Source organism: Stegodyphus dumicola, chromosome X1 (genome assembly GCF_044657685.1).
Source record: "Stegodyphus dumicola isolate Sdum_Otavi_A_Nest chromosome X1, ASM4465768v1".
Taxonomy (NCBI): Eukaryota; Metazoa; Arthropoda; class Arachnida; order Araneae; family Eresidae; genus Stegodyphus; species Stegodyphus dumicola.
Window position 1 is genome coordinate 137,286,908 of NC_140780.1, and position 12,947 is coordinate 137,299,854.

At 31.8% G+C, this 12,947-nt stretch overlaps 1 protein-coding gene across 1 annotated transcript in view; it reads left to right on the forward strand.

Moving 5' to 3' along the window:
* The window catches only part of LOC118198304 (protocadherin-like wing polarity protein stan), a 187,121-nt gene that overhangs the window by 97,361 nt on the left and 76,813 nt on the right, over positions 1 to 12,947 (forward strand). Inside the window, exons 13-16 of the mRNA XM_085807976.1 lie at positions 8,992 to 9,105; positions 9,264 to 9,426; positions 12,161 to 12,441; positions 12,743 to 12,926. Coding sequence (XP_085664102.1) covers positions 8,992 to 9,105; positions 9,264 to 9,426; positions 12,161 to 12,441; positions 12,743 to 12,926 — 742 coding nt within the window. The remainder of the gene's footprint in view (positions 1 to 8,991; positions 9,106 to 9,263; positions 9,427 to 12,160; positions 12,442 to 12,742; positions 12,927 to 12,947) is intronic.

Genomic DNA, 12,947 nt, shown 5'->3' on the forward strand with positions numbered 1-12,947 from the left:
CCAAGTAAAGAAGGGCGAATCGTAACCAAGATAAATTTTCGCTGGATTTTGGATTAACAACTTTGAGCAATTATTTAAAATTAAGTTACTTCAATACTTTAATGAAATAATTGAATAATTTACTGCACATATTTTGATACGCATTGCTTAGTAATTTTGATAAAGCACTGGGTAAAAAGATTTCGAGCTTTCTAATGTCAGTTCTAACCATGGAGGAAGAAAATTAGAGAGGCGAGCGGTTTCTCCCATTCCAGCTTGTTTGACGCAGTTGATGTAACCACCTTATTTATCAGAATATTCAGTGGTTTACCGTAAAAACTTATGGAGTTTAACACGTTCCACGTAAACAATCTGCAATTGCGTCGTAAATATAAACATAAATGTATATATTTCTTTTTTTCCACAATATTTCAGAGTCCTAACTATCTAAAAGATTACTTTTTAAACAATTTTTCTTTGTAAACGGAATTAACTGCTATTAATTTTTCAGTGAGCAGAATAGTTTTAATATGACTGAAATATTCTCACACTTCTTCGTTAATTACATTATAAAAATTTTTGTTTCCAGAACCTCTTTCTGAAATATTTCCTCAAACATGAGATAACTTTTGGCTTATCTGAACTGCCAATTAAATCAAAAATCATATTCACTCTACAATTAATGCTCTCTTCAAATTTAAACACCTTTTACTTCAATAGTTAAATATGATAAATGTTTCTGTTGATTTCTGATTTCTATGTTGTTTATTTCAGGTAAGAGTTAAGGCAGAGGACAGCGGAAAAAAATTATTAATAGCCTTTAAGAGTCGAAATTGAATTATTTTAAAATACAAGGTTCCACAATACATATATTCTGAAAATTCTACTTTATAACTGTACATTTAAAATCCCATATATTATGCTTTTCATAACCTATTAGTATATTGTTTTCGAATATAAATAATTCCTGCTTAAATATTTTATAAATACATATGCCAATAGTACTTTTAATTTATGTTTACAATTAAACGTTGAAATGGTTATATGATACTGTTGCGTGCGTACGGGTTCGCAATAGATTGAATGCACAAGTCCGATAAAAAGTTAAGAAAATTTATTCTTATCACAAGAAATATAACAATACGCTGGAATTTTTCTCAGAGATATTCTTATAAGTATTCACAATATCAGGCACCAATAATCAGTAGAACGTAAATACGTTAAATAGAACTCAATACAACCAGTACTATTTTAAACTACTAAAAACATTAAAATACGACGCAGTTCAAACAGAAAGAGAAAGCTAATTCATTTCGCCCGGAAGTAAAACAAATCGCCATAACAGTAACTAAGCAACTGAGCTGAGATATTCTCTCTATGGCTTTTATAGCTTTAAATCGGTCGCGAGTAATTTCTTTGATTCTCGAGATTTCTGGAAAACAAAAGAGTAGAATTACGGTTACAGCTAACACAGTATTCAATTACATTTATTAAATTTAATTATAAATAAAAGATATATTATTTTATTCAATGTTAAATGCAGGTGCTCATATATTTTTAATTTCTCCGCGTAGCTTTCTTTTAAAATTTATTACGCGTTGCATTTCACGGGGAAATAAAACAATTTTAATTATAATTCTTCTAAAAATACCTAACTAAATATAAAATTCATAACATTATTTTATTTAAGTAACTAGATTTCTTGGTAGTGACATTCATAGAAATTTATGAATGAATAACTCGTTCATTTTTCAGATACATTTACAAATAATTTAATTAATATCTACATAGTTAATTAGGAGTAAGTACATGCTCCTTAAAAAGATATGTATAAATAAATGCTCCTGTACATTCAATATTTTTCGTTTTTTCGCCATGTGCAAATCTTTATTTTCTGTGCACTCACTACATTTTTGCAGTTAGGAGATTTATATTCATTTAGCATATATCAGAAATATTATGTAAGAAATATATATAAATTGAATAAAAATGACATGCATTTTAAATGTAATGTTAATAAAAATATGCTTTTAGTTCACTGGTTTTTAACATTGTTGTTAAATTTTCTTGATATCAACCTCAACAGTGACCGAGCAATTAAAGATTGCTGAAAGCTGGTATTTCATCCTGGGCGCGAACGCAGAGAAATGGGTTAGATGTATGGTTGGTTGTTTTTCCCTGAGTGTAACATGAATGCGAGTCAATTTCCCTTATAAAGTCCTTCACGAAAGCATCCCTTATTTTAGGATAACTTTTGTATGCTTTGCCACATTCAAACAACCAAACCCAGTTTTAAATGTTTAACCATTCAGATCACTTTTTCATAAACTTTCGCGAATACACTGCCTCCTCCATAGACTATTGCAGATGACATATTTTATTTCCGAAGCAAGCGTTTTCTGGTGTAGTAGTCTATTAATTTCATATAAAGTCTATTTCTAGATAAAAGACACACTTTTTATTCCTGAAATTAAAGGGCTCCGTTTCATTTACTATTAATTTTCTGCTAAAAGTGCACATTATTTTAGAAGTTTGAGAACGCAGTATTCTATGTAAAGAGTTTGTACACTTCCACTTCATGCTTCTTCATTGAAAATGTGATAATACATTTCAGATATTCCAAATTATTGAAAAATATATATGAATTTCGTGATATTAAATATTATTTTAGTATATTTGTAAGGATCTTAAGTTTGACTAAAGTTTATTTTGTTTTAAAACTTAACTGTCCTCTCTTATTTTCCACTTTCGCCCAGAATAAACGCGTTAATCTGTTTTATGCAAATTGTACTTGCTAACGCTTAAGTATTTAAGTTGTGGCTTTTCGCCAAGAACAGAGTTAGACGTGGAGAGAGGGAGCCTTCTTGCCACTGTACTTCACGCGAGCTTTCGATCAGTTGCTGTCCGCCTTTAAGGCCATATATTTAGTCCTCTTGATATCTAAGACGTATTCTAGTTTTCTGCAGTTTGTGTGCTACATACGTAAAACTATGAAAGGCCAGTCTTAGCTTAATCATCTGTGTAAAGCAGGGATGTCAAACTCATAGGTACACTTGGGCCAAACAAACAAGGTTTAACTTTAGGCAGGCCGGAAAAAAAAAATAAAATAAAATCAATATTCATAGAAACGTAGATTTATTTCGAATAATACAATAATAAACATATATATATATTTATATAGAAAAGAACAAGAAAAATTTAATGTTTACATCCTGATACTTGACATCTCTTCTCTGCTATTACCTTTCCTATTTCGGGAGAAATTTTGTTTGCAGTGATAACTTTCAACGCTGACAAAAGGTGAGCATCATTAATACGGTTTCTAATAGGAGACTTATTACCTTTCATGACTGAAAATAACTGCTCGCACCGATAAGTGCTACCAAACAATGAAATAATTTCATATGCGAATTTTCGAGTATTTTCAAACCTGGCTGGTAAATATTTGTAAAATTCAGGGACGCCCACTTCAATGAATTTTGCTTTCAAATTTGAGTTGTATTGAATCTCGATCATCTCCATTTGCATATTGCTGAGTACTGAGTCAATACTTATTGAGAAAATCGAAGAAAAAAATTGTCTTCGAGGGAACTAAAATCATTAAACCTCGTTTCAAATTCAGTTGTTAAATTTGCAATTTTTTCTGCATATTTTTGATACGAACAAGTATCATCTAAACTTGATTTATTCATGCTGCACGTCGGGAAGTGCGTCAAATCTTCATTTTTAAGTTGTTTTTCCCAAAGAACTAGTTGACATTTCAATGCTTTAATTATGTCAAACATGTTCGTAATGATATGATCTTTTCCTTGTAACGATAAATTTAAATCGGTTAAGTGTTTGGTTATATCAACCGGTGTCCGCCGATAACATCGCGGCAAAAACATCGTCGACGAAAACGTCGCGGAGAAAACAACGCAAGGTGAAAACGTCGTGCTACAAAACATCGTGGGAGAAAACATCGCAAAGAGAAAACATCGCAGTTCTAAAACATCGTGGTACAAAACATCGTCGTAGAAAATAAAGCGGTTCAAAAGCATCGCAGTTTAAAAACATCGTCGTCGAAAATATCGTGGTAAAAAATAAAGTATCTACAAATCATCGCATGACGATAACATCGCAGACATGCTTTTTTCAGGTTTTAATAATTGTAAATGGATATTCCCATAATGATTTGTGAGCGCAAGGTGTAAAGAAGGATAAATTTTACTTTCACATATTTTATTAACTAATAAAGTTTTGCTGAAAACGTAAGAAGGAAACTTAAGCATAGAAAATTAAATGTAACTTATAGATTATACTTTTCATGAAATATTACCAGTAAAAACTTTATAAGAATGATTTATTAATGGCTTTTGTTAGTTAACTATGTCGGTTTAAAATTCTATTAAGTGCTATAAGTTGCATTAATTTTTTATGCTTAAGTTTCCTTTTTATTTTCCTAGCAAAAATTTATTAATTAATAAAAAATATGTAAGTAAAAATTATCCCTCTTTCCATCTTGCGCTCACAAATCATTATGGGAATATCCATTTACACTTATTAAAGCATGCCTGAAAAAAGCATGTCTGCGATGTTATCGTCATGCGATGATTTGTAGATACTTTATTTTTTACCACGATATTTTCGACGACGATGTTTTTAAACTGCGATGTTTTTGAACCGCTTTATTTTCTACGACGATGTTTTAGAACTGCGATGTTTTCTCTTTGCGATGTTTTCTCCCACGATGTTTTGTAGCACGACGTTTTCACCTTGCGTTGTTTTCTCCGCGACGTTTTCGTCTGCGATGTTTTTGCCGCGATGTTTTCGGCTGTAACCATATCAACCAAGAAAGATAAATCTTGTATCCACATTGGATCGTAAAACAAACTTACGTCTTGATTTTTCGTTTTTAAAAACTGACATATTTCTTCTTTCAAATCCCAGAATTGTTTGAGAATCTTGGAGCAAGATAACCAACGTACCTCGGTATAGTAGGACAAACCCGAATATTCACTATCTAACTCACTTAAGAAAGTAGTGAATTGACGCTGATTTAAAACTCGAGATCTTATAAAATTTATAACTTTTTTTATATATGACAAAACATTCTCCATATTTATTACTTTCGTGCATAGAACTTCTTGATGTATAATACAATGCATATGATGAATGTTTGAACCGTGAATTTCACCAAGTTTTTTTCTTAGTAATGCTACGAAGCCCTTGTTTTTCCCGGTCATTGATGGAGCGCCATCTGTAGCTACAGAATTTAATTTTGCCAAAGGTAGATTGTATTTCTGCAGAAGTCCAAAAACACAAGTAAATATATCTTCTCCTGTGGTAGTACCAGGCATCGGTATTAGTTCCAGTAATTCCTCAAAAATGTTAAAATTCTTGTCACAAGAACGAAGAAACACTGCTAATTGAGCTTTGCCACTAATGTCCATGCTCACGTCACAGGCAATGGAGAAACTTTCGAAACTAGATGATTTTGCTTTGATCGCTTAAATTCGCGGCTAAATCAGTAACTCTTTCCGCAGCTGTATTTCGAGACTATGAAATTGATTGAAAAGCCTTCACATTTCCAGAACAAGCAATTTCTCCAGCTTTCATTAGGCATTCCTTGATGAAATCACCGTCAGTAAAAGGCTTCGAATGTTTAGCTATCAACTCGGACAAGACATATCTTGCATGTACCGCCGCTTCACTTTCTTGCAATACTTTACTAAACATGGACTGTTGCTTTTTCACTCCTAACTTGAGCTCTTTCAACTTTTCTTCTCTCATTAATCCTTCGTAATTGTTATATTTCTATTTGTGTTGTTCGTAATGACGTTTAATATTTATATAACTTTGGTACATTAATAGCATTATTACATATCAAGCAGATTATTTTATCTTTTATTTCACAGCAAATATATTCTAATTCCCATTTTACTTGGAATATTCTATGTTCGTCAGCGATTTTTCGTTTAATTTTACTACCACTTGGTTTTGATATAGACATACTGAATACAAAGGGCTGGAATAAACACGGTTAACGTTAAAATGTTAACAAAAATTTATTCTTTACACAAGAGATAAATCAAAATGCTGAAATATTTCTTCAAAAATATTCTAATAATATCACAAAATGTCAAAAACGTTTAGCAAAAATCAATTCAAAACAGAGAAACTAATTCTATCTCACAGCGAAATCGCTACAAATCAATCACAGCATTAAATAAACAAACAGTTCGCTAGAACTACAGCTACTACTGACATGAGTTGTTTGTTCTCGGCTTTTATAAGCTTTATAATTAATTTCTCGAATATACTGGAAACATCTATAAATATCTGGATTTTTGTGGATGGCAACAGCAATTACCAGATATTTATTTATTAGGTATTAAAGGCACGCGCTGGTCTATTTTTAACCTTCCAACGCAGCTGTCTTTTCAAAAATCGTCTGCGTTACTAAGGCAACATGAAGCAAATCTAATTACAATTCTAAATAAAAAAACTAGCTAAATAAATAACTATGAAATCCGTAACAATATGAATTAAGTAATAATTAATAATAAAGCAAAGTGCATGCACATGCATGCACCAATATATCGTACAAAACTATGATTGGAAAACTGAGACCATGAGTTCGGCCACATTCGGCTATCGGGGGATGCGTACAAGTTCTGAATGCACGTGTCCCCCAAAAGCCGAAGGTAGCTGAACACAAGCTACTCACACGCATTTGTAATTTAAGTAGTGTGTGTATCAGCTCGCTGTGAGTAATCTAACAACACTGAATAAATTATCGTTAATTACTTAGCAGTAAACATTTCATTTTTTTCTTCGTCGATATGTTATTTTATTATTATGTATTATTATTTGCCGATATATTGGCTGGGCCGCAAAAATATTTGTTGTGGGCCGCGAGTTTGACATCCTTGGTGTAAAGTACTCGAGTTTAGTTCTTATTTAAATTTAGTTAGCTAGTAGTTCTTATTTTCTTACGTTCAGACCACAAGTGGTTGATCTGTGTATCTCGAAGTGCGGGAGCGCCTGTAATATCGTGGAGAATAAAGACATCTTAGTCATCTTTTCTACAATTCCACAGAACATAGCTTCCAGTAAGCTCCCTGTTCTTTTCAGGACACTTACATGTTTTCTAAACAGATTAGAAGATCAAGCAGTCCTGATATTGTCAGTTATTAAAATCAAAATAATTACGCAGTGTCTTAAACATTTTTTACCGCTTCTTAACTTTCAACAAATTGTTCTTAAATGTATCAGATATTAACACAATGATTTTCTTTTATTGATAATTCAAGTCGCATCTTAATAGCTATTTTCATTACAAGAGTGTGTTTCGAGACAATTATAAAGCTTTTTCAATTACCTGAATTCATTTCTTGCATTTTTTTCTTTATTTATTTATTATCTTTGAAATCTACTTAGATTTGGTAAATGATTATTAATATAACAGATGTCAGTTTGTATTAGCAATATAATATTTCTTTCCATTATGTTTCAGTTGTGCTTTCTTGTATTTATTTTTGTTCAATTTTCTTCCAGTTTGCTCCTACATCTTTCATTTAAAAGACATATAAAGTAATTATTCATCTATTTCACGCATAAGTACAAATATTTTTAAGTCTGCGTTTATTCCGATTTTTAAGTTCCAAAACAGCTGCAAAGTAACTTGCGCTGGATGTAAACAAAAGTGCTACAGCCCCTTCGGCTAACAAAAGCTCGAAAGGACTGCGTCAACCTGTCCCTCGTGAAAGAAAAAGACGTTTCCTTTTATTCCTCCCTCCCTGGTTCTTAAAGAAATTTAGCGAATTTTCTACCTTTATACTCTAAGATGTCTAATCTAAGGGTCAGAAACGAAATACAGATTTTAGAGCTTGGAATTCGACCATCAATGACAGAAGTTTGCTGAAGACATTGACTGATATACGAAGTCGTCCGAGAAACATCCTCCATTAAACGGTGACTGGTTAGTGATTTTGGAAAATGTGCATGGAAATATGATTATAAAATAGGTATAGCGATTGTGAAAAATGTAATCATGGGAGGATTTTTTTAAACTATGACAAAGCGGAAGTATATAGAAAGACCTCGTTTCACATGTGTTAAACTGTAGATTTTCTATGGCAGAGTGGCATGACATCGTAATGATAACTTGAGTCAAAAGAGCTGTCGAAGCAGAAAACATGAAAAATGAGCAAAGGTTTCGCCAGAACTCGAACTCCGAATCTTCCAACTGCAAGCTCGACGCGCTTCCAGTGACACCACAAAGGTATGTTGTTAGAAAGGTGAGAAATCCCAATGAAAATAATGTTAATTATAAATGAAAGCACAAAATTATTGGTGATGGAAAGAAAAGCGAATACTTAACATTATTGTCAGGCGATCATTGTACCTTACGTTAAGAAATTTTCTCCGTTGTCATTTTTTGCCGTGATTTGACAACATTTCTTTTTATCGCTGGTCATCCTATGTTGACGACCTACTGTAGATCTATGGATCAGATGGAAAGAATTAGTACGTATAGTTCTCTGATATATCTCTTAGAACATGAATGGAGTGTTCTTAGGAGGTGCACGTAGAATGCAAACTTCCATTGAGATCTAAAAAAGACTTGGATATAGGACTGAAACAGTAATGGCAAAACCTGCCTCGGAATCTTCTGGACAATGTTGTTAAAAGCAAGCACCAGGGACGACAATCCGGCATTATTAATAGAGGATGGTTTAAAATTTCCCACTGAACTCTGTTTTCCTTTTTTGTTTCTTCCTTATAAATAAATGCAGAAATTTTTAACTTTTTATCTTTTTTTTCTTAACAAAAATATATATTTTCCATATATATATATATATATTTATTTAACAAATAATTTTAATGACATATTATCACATAAAACATTTTCTATGAGAATACAGATGACCCTTAACTTGACGACATCAGTATGTTTAAGAGTACTTGTGGAATCTAGATGAGTTTTAGTTTCAATATTTTAATACAGTTTTTTAAAATATATTTTAGGTAAAAAAAGTTATGAAAGCAAGCATTCGTGGAATGTATATTGGTAAAGTGTCAGTTGGTGGTGTTGAAAGTCCTGATGAGAGCAAAGTTGCTTTCTTTATTGGATGCATACAAGTAAATATCAGTTTTGTAAAATATGTGCTTATTTGAAATTAATCTCTTTTCACGTAGTTAATGAATTTTAAATGCATTTCACTGTATGCATTTTAAATTTTGTTCAATTAATCTTAGTAACTTTTATATCTTTTTAACAACTAAATGTATTCCATTAGGATGTTAAAATTGGAAATAGTCGAAGTTCATGGTTGAGGCCTATGGTTGAGGTAAATGTTCAAGAGGGCTGTTTTGCTCCCAGCCAATGTTCTTCTAATCCTTGTCCACGCAATAGTAAATGCTTGGAAGTGTGGGGAAATTATTCCTGTGAATGCGATGCAGGTATATCCAATTTGTATTTCGAAATTACTTAAAATATTGTTCCTTAACAATACAATTGAAATCTGTGCTTCAGTTAGAGTACTAAAAATTGGTAGCCACAGGTTAGAGGTTTTTAAATATTGCTGCTAGATATATATTAATAGCAACATAGGTTCTTAAGAAAAAGTAAAGAATTTTATGAAAAACCTCTTTAACGCTTCTAGTGTACTACATTCGCGTCATATACGCAGAGTAAAATCTTCCAGCTTTTAAAATTTCATTAGGCTTTCTTTCATTATTAAAACATTCCTTAACTTAAAATGTATAAAGATGTGATTGATAATTACTTTGAAGAAACCAGCTTCAAATTTAATGCAAGATGTAATTTCATATAAATCTGAACCGTAAACTGTTAAAACTTAGCTGCATCCTAAATTTGCTCTCCAAAGTCCTGAACTGAATTAACAGTAGGTATGAAAAGTAATTTGAGGCAGTAAACTCGATCATGAATATCTCTACGAATTTTTCCTTTTTAAGCATTGAACATTTGGTATTTAACTCATTGAATTAGGGGTTGTTTCTGTGGGAGGAGTACCTTCCAAAGGGGATTCCAACGTTGCGGTTTAAGAGAAAGAATAGTTTGACCTCAGACTGGTTGATTCTAGTTGTAATGAAAGGCTGCTAGCAAAAACAGCGAAAGCATTGTTGAAATCTCATAATTCAAAAGGACTGAAAAAGTTAAATTTAGACATCATGCAAATGAAGCGAATTCACAAACACTTTTCCTATTCACAAACGCCTAAACTATATTTATTAAATATAATGATAATTTATACATTAATAAACATATAAATAACACAAAGTTATAAAGGTACTAAACATTAAATTTATGTCTCCTTTTATATCATACTAAAATGGAAAATTAATTTTCAGTTTTACCTGTTATTTGGAATTGCGAACTTACATAAAATTAAAATTAAGAAACGTGGAGAAATGACAATCTGTCATGCGGGAAGAAGGGATAAATGAAGCTACAAAGGCTGAGAACCATTCCTTTAAAACACACTGAATGTTTCACTAATTAGAGCTTTTACTGCATGGGAGATGTGTATTTAAAGTTATATTGTAGAGACATTAGGTTATGAAGTGCTGAAGAATCATCATTCACCACCTTTTAGTTCGGGCGCCACTGTAGATACTTAGGTTATTTTGAAGCAGGAGAGATGAAAAATGAGCAACGCCTTCTCTGGGACTCAAACCACGGGTCTCTTGAATACGCGCCGAGCGTGCTGACCACTACTACACTACGAAGGCGAAAGAAATACCTTATAATATTTAATGCTTAATTTTTACCCACAATGTTGCAAACGTTTAATAAAATTTGATATCTTACTTTAAAAAAAACATTGCAACTAGAAGTACAAATTTAGGTCAATATTTAAGGAAATAAAATAGGTAACTTATTGCAGAAATTTTTGAAAGGATGACGGAAATTTTTTCTGAATACTTTACAAATTTTTATTCATATGTAGATTGGATTTTCGTGCAAAAAAGGTTTTAACTATTGTTTCATTCATCGTTTCGGGGCCCACCAGCGCTCGAGCGGTAAAGTTGTTGAACACCGGTAATTCGGTCCGATGCTCGAATCTTGCGAACGGGTCCGCTTCGTGGGCGCTTTCGTAGCTTTCCACATGTGTAACGTGCGTAATAGCCAGTTCCTCTTAAAACGTCCTTCACGAAGCCATACCTTCTCTTAGGCAGATAGCCGTCGAGGCTTTGCCGTAATCACATAAAGCAAACTAAACCATTCATTGTTTCGAAAAACAAATTTTTAAAAATAAGAGGGCATAAAATGCCTACATGACGTTTTAACATTTGTATCATAACAAAAAGTAATTAAAATTTTTTTGAATATTATTTAGGAAACTTAAATTTAAGACAGAGGTTCAACTAAATTTGGTTGGTCATAAATTGGAGTCAAGTTAGATTTAATTTCCATTAAAATCTACTTTTTGACGATAATAAGCGGATTTAAATTTACTTGAAAACTAGTGTAAAAATTCAGGTATTCAATAGAGTGTTTTAAAAAATCGCAAACAAAATTTCGGTAGTATGAAAAATTGTAGTTATGTTTTTCTCCTCTTTAAGATTGCAAAAATATTAATTTTACCTGTGTTATAAACAAATATGCAAATATTAATAGTAAAATATTGATTTTTGGTGCATTTAAGTAAATAGTTTTATTACAAAATTATAAATTTTTTAATAAACAGAATATTAATTTTTGATGCAATTAAGTAAAATAAATTCGTGTTTAAATAAAAAATAATGAATTTAATGAAATTTATTCTTTTTTCTAAATACCTATGACATTTGTATATCAATTCAAAGCAGCTGTTATAGATGAGTTAATTATTGCATCATTGCAGCAGATAAGTACCATTTACTCTGCAATAGATGGATTAATTGATCATTAATTAAATGATAGATGAATTAATTATCGTATCGTTGATGACTAGAGGAATTAATTGATGAAGAGATGAATTAGTTATTGTATCATTGATGAATAGATGAATTAATTATTGTATCATTGCAGCAGAGCTCCCTCCTTTTTTTTAAAGCTTTGTTTCAGTTAAATACCCATTTTTCCTTCTAAGAAGATATTTTTTACCAAAGATGTAATTTCAGCATTTAAAAATGAATTAATTAAATATGAAATGCTTTTTTTTATAAAAAATGTAATCGTCTTCTTCAGGTTACATCGGTAAACAGTGCCTTCCGGTTTGTAGTATTAACCCATGTAGTGAATCATCCATATGTGAAACCGAGGATCTTAGTTCTGATGTTCAGTCAAGCAAGAGAGCTTATTTCTGCAAATGTGATTCGCAACACACAGGAACTTATTGTGATATACTTCTCGACCTTCCCTGCCCATCAAACTGGTGGGGTTATCCTATATGTGGACCATGTCATTGCGATGTAAATAAAGGCTATAGCGCTGATTGCAATAAAACTACTGGTGAATGCTCTTGTGAGGTACGAATCCCTGTATATTATTAGCTGAATATTCTTTGATCTAGGTGCTTTTCTATTGCATATTTGCAAACTAATATATTTGCTGTTTATTTAGTAATATTGTTTAACATGATTTTTTATGCATTATTGCTTATATTTATTTATTATTTGAGCATTAGAAACAATATTTTTTAAGTGATTTATATGCATATAATATTAAAAAGGATTATGTTAAGGAGCATTTAAGATAACTAAATTTATTTACTATTATTTTGTTGAAGAATGCAATGAACGTTCTGTCTTATAAGTAATACGGTTACAGGTTAATCACTTCCAACCTCCTCATAGTTCATCGTGTTATAGTTGTGACTGCTATTCTGTTGGGTCTTATGGAAGCAGCTGTGACCCTGTTACTGGTCAGTGTAATTGCCGTCCTGGTGTAATTGGCCGCCGATGTGATTCCTGCTCAAATCCGTTAGCCGAAGTTACTCTCCGTGGATGTGAAGGTAATTTAGCCTTTTTTCACT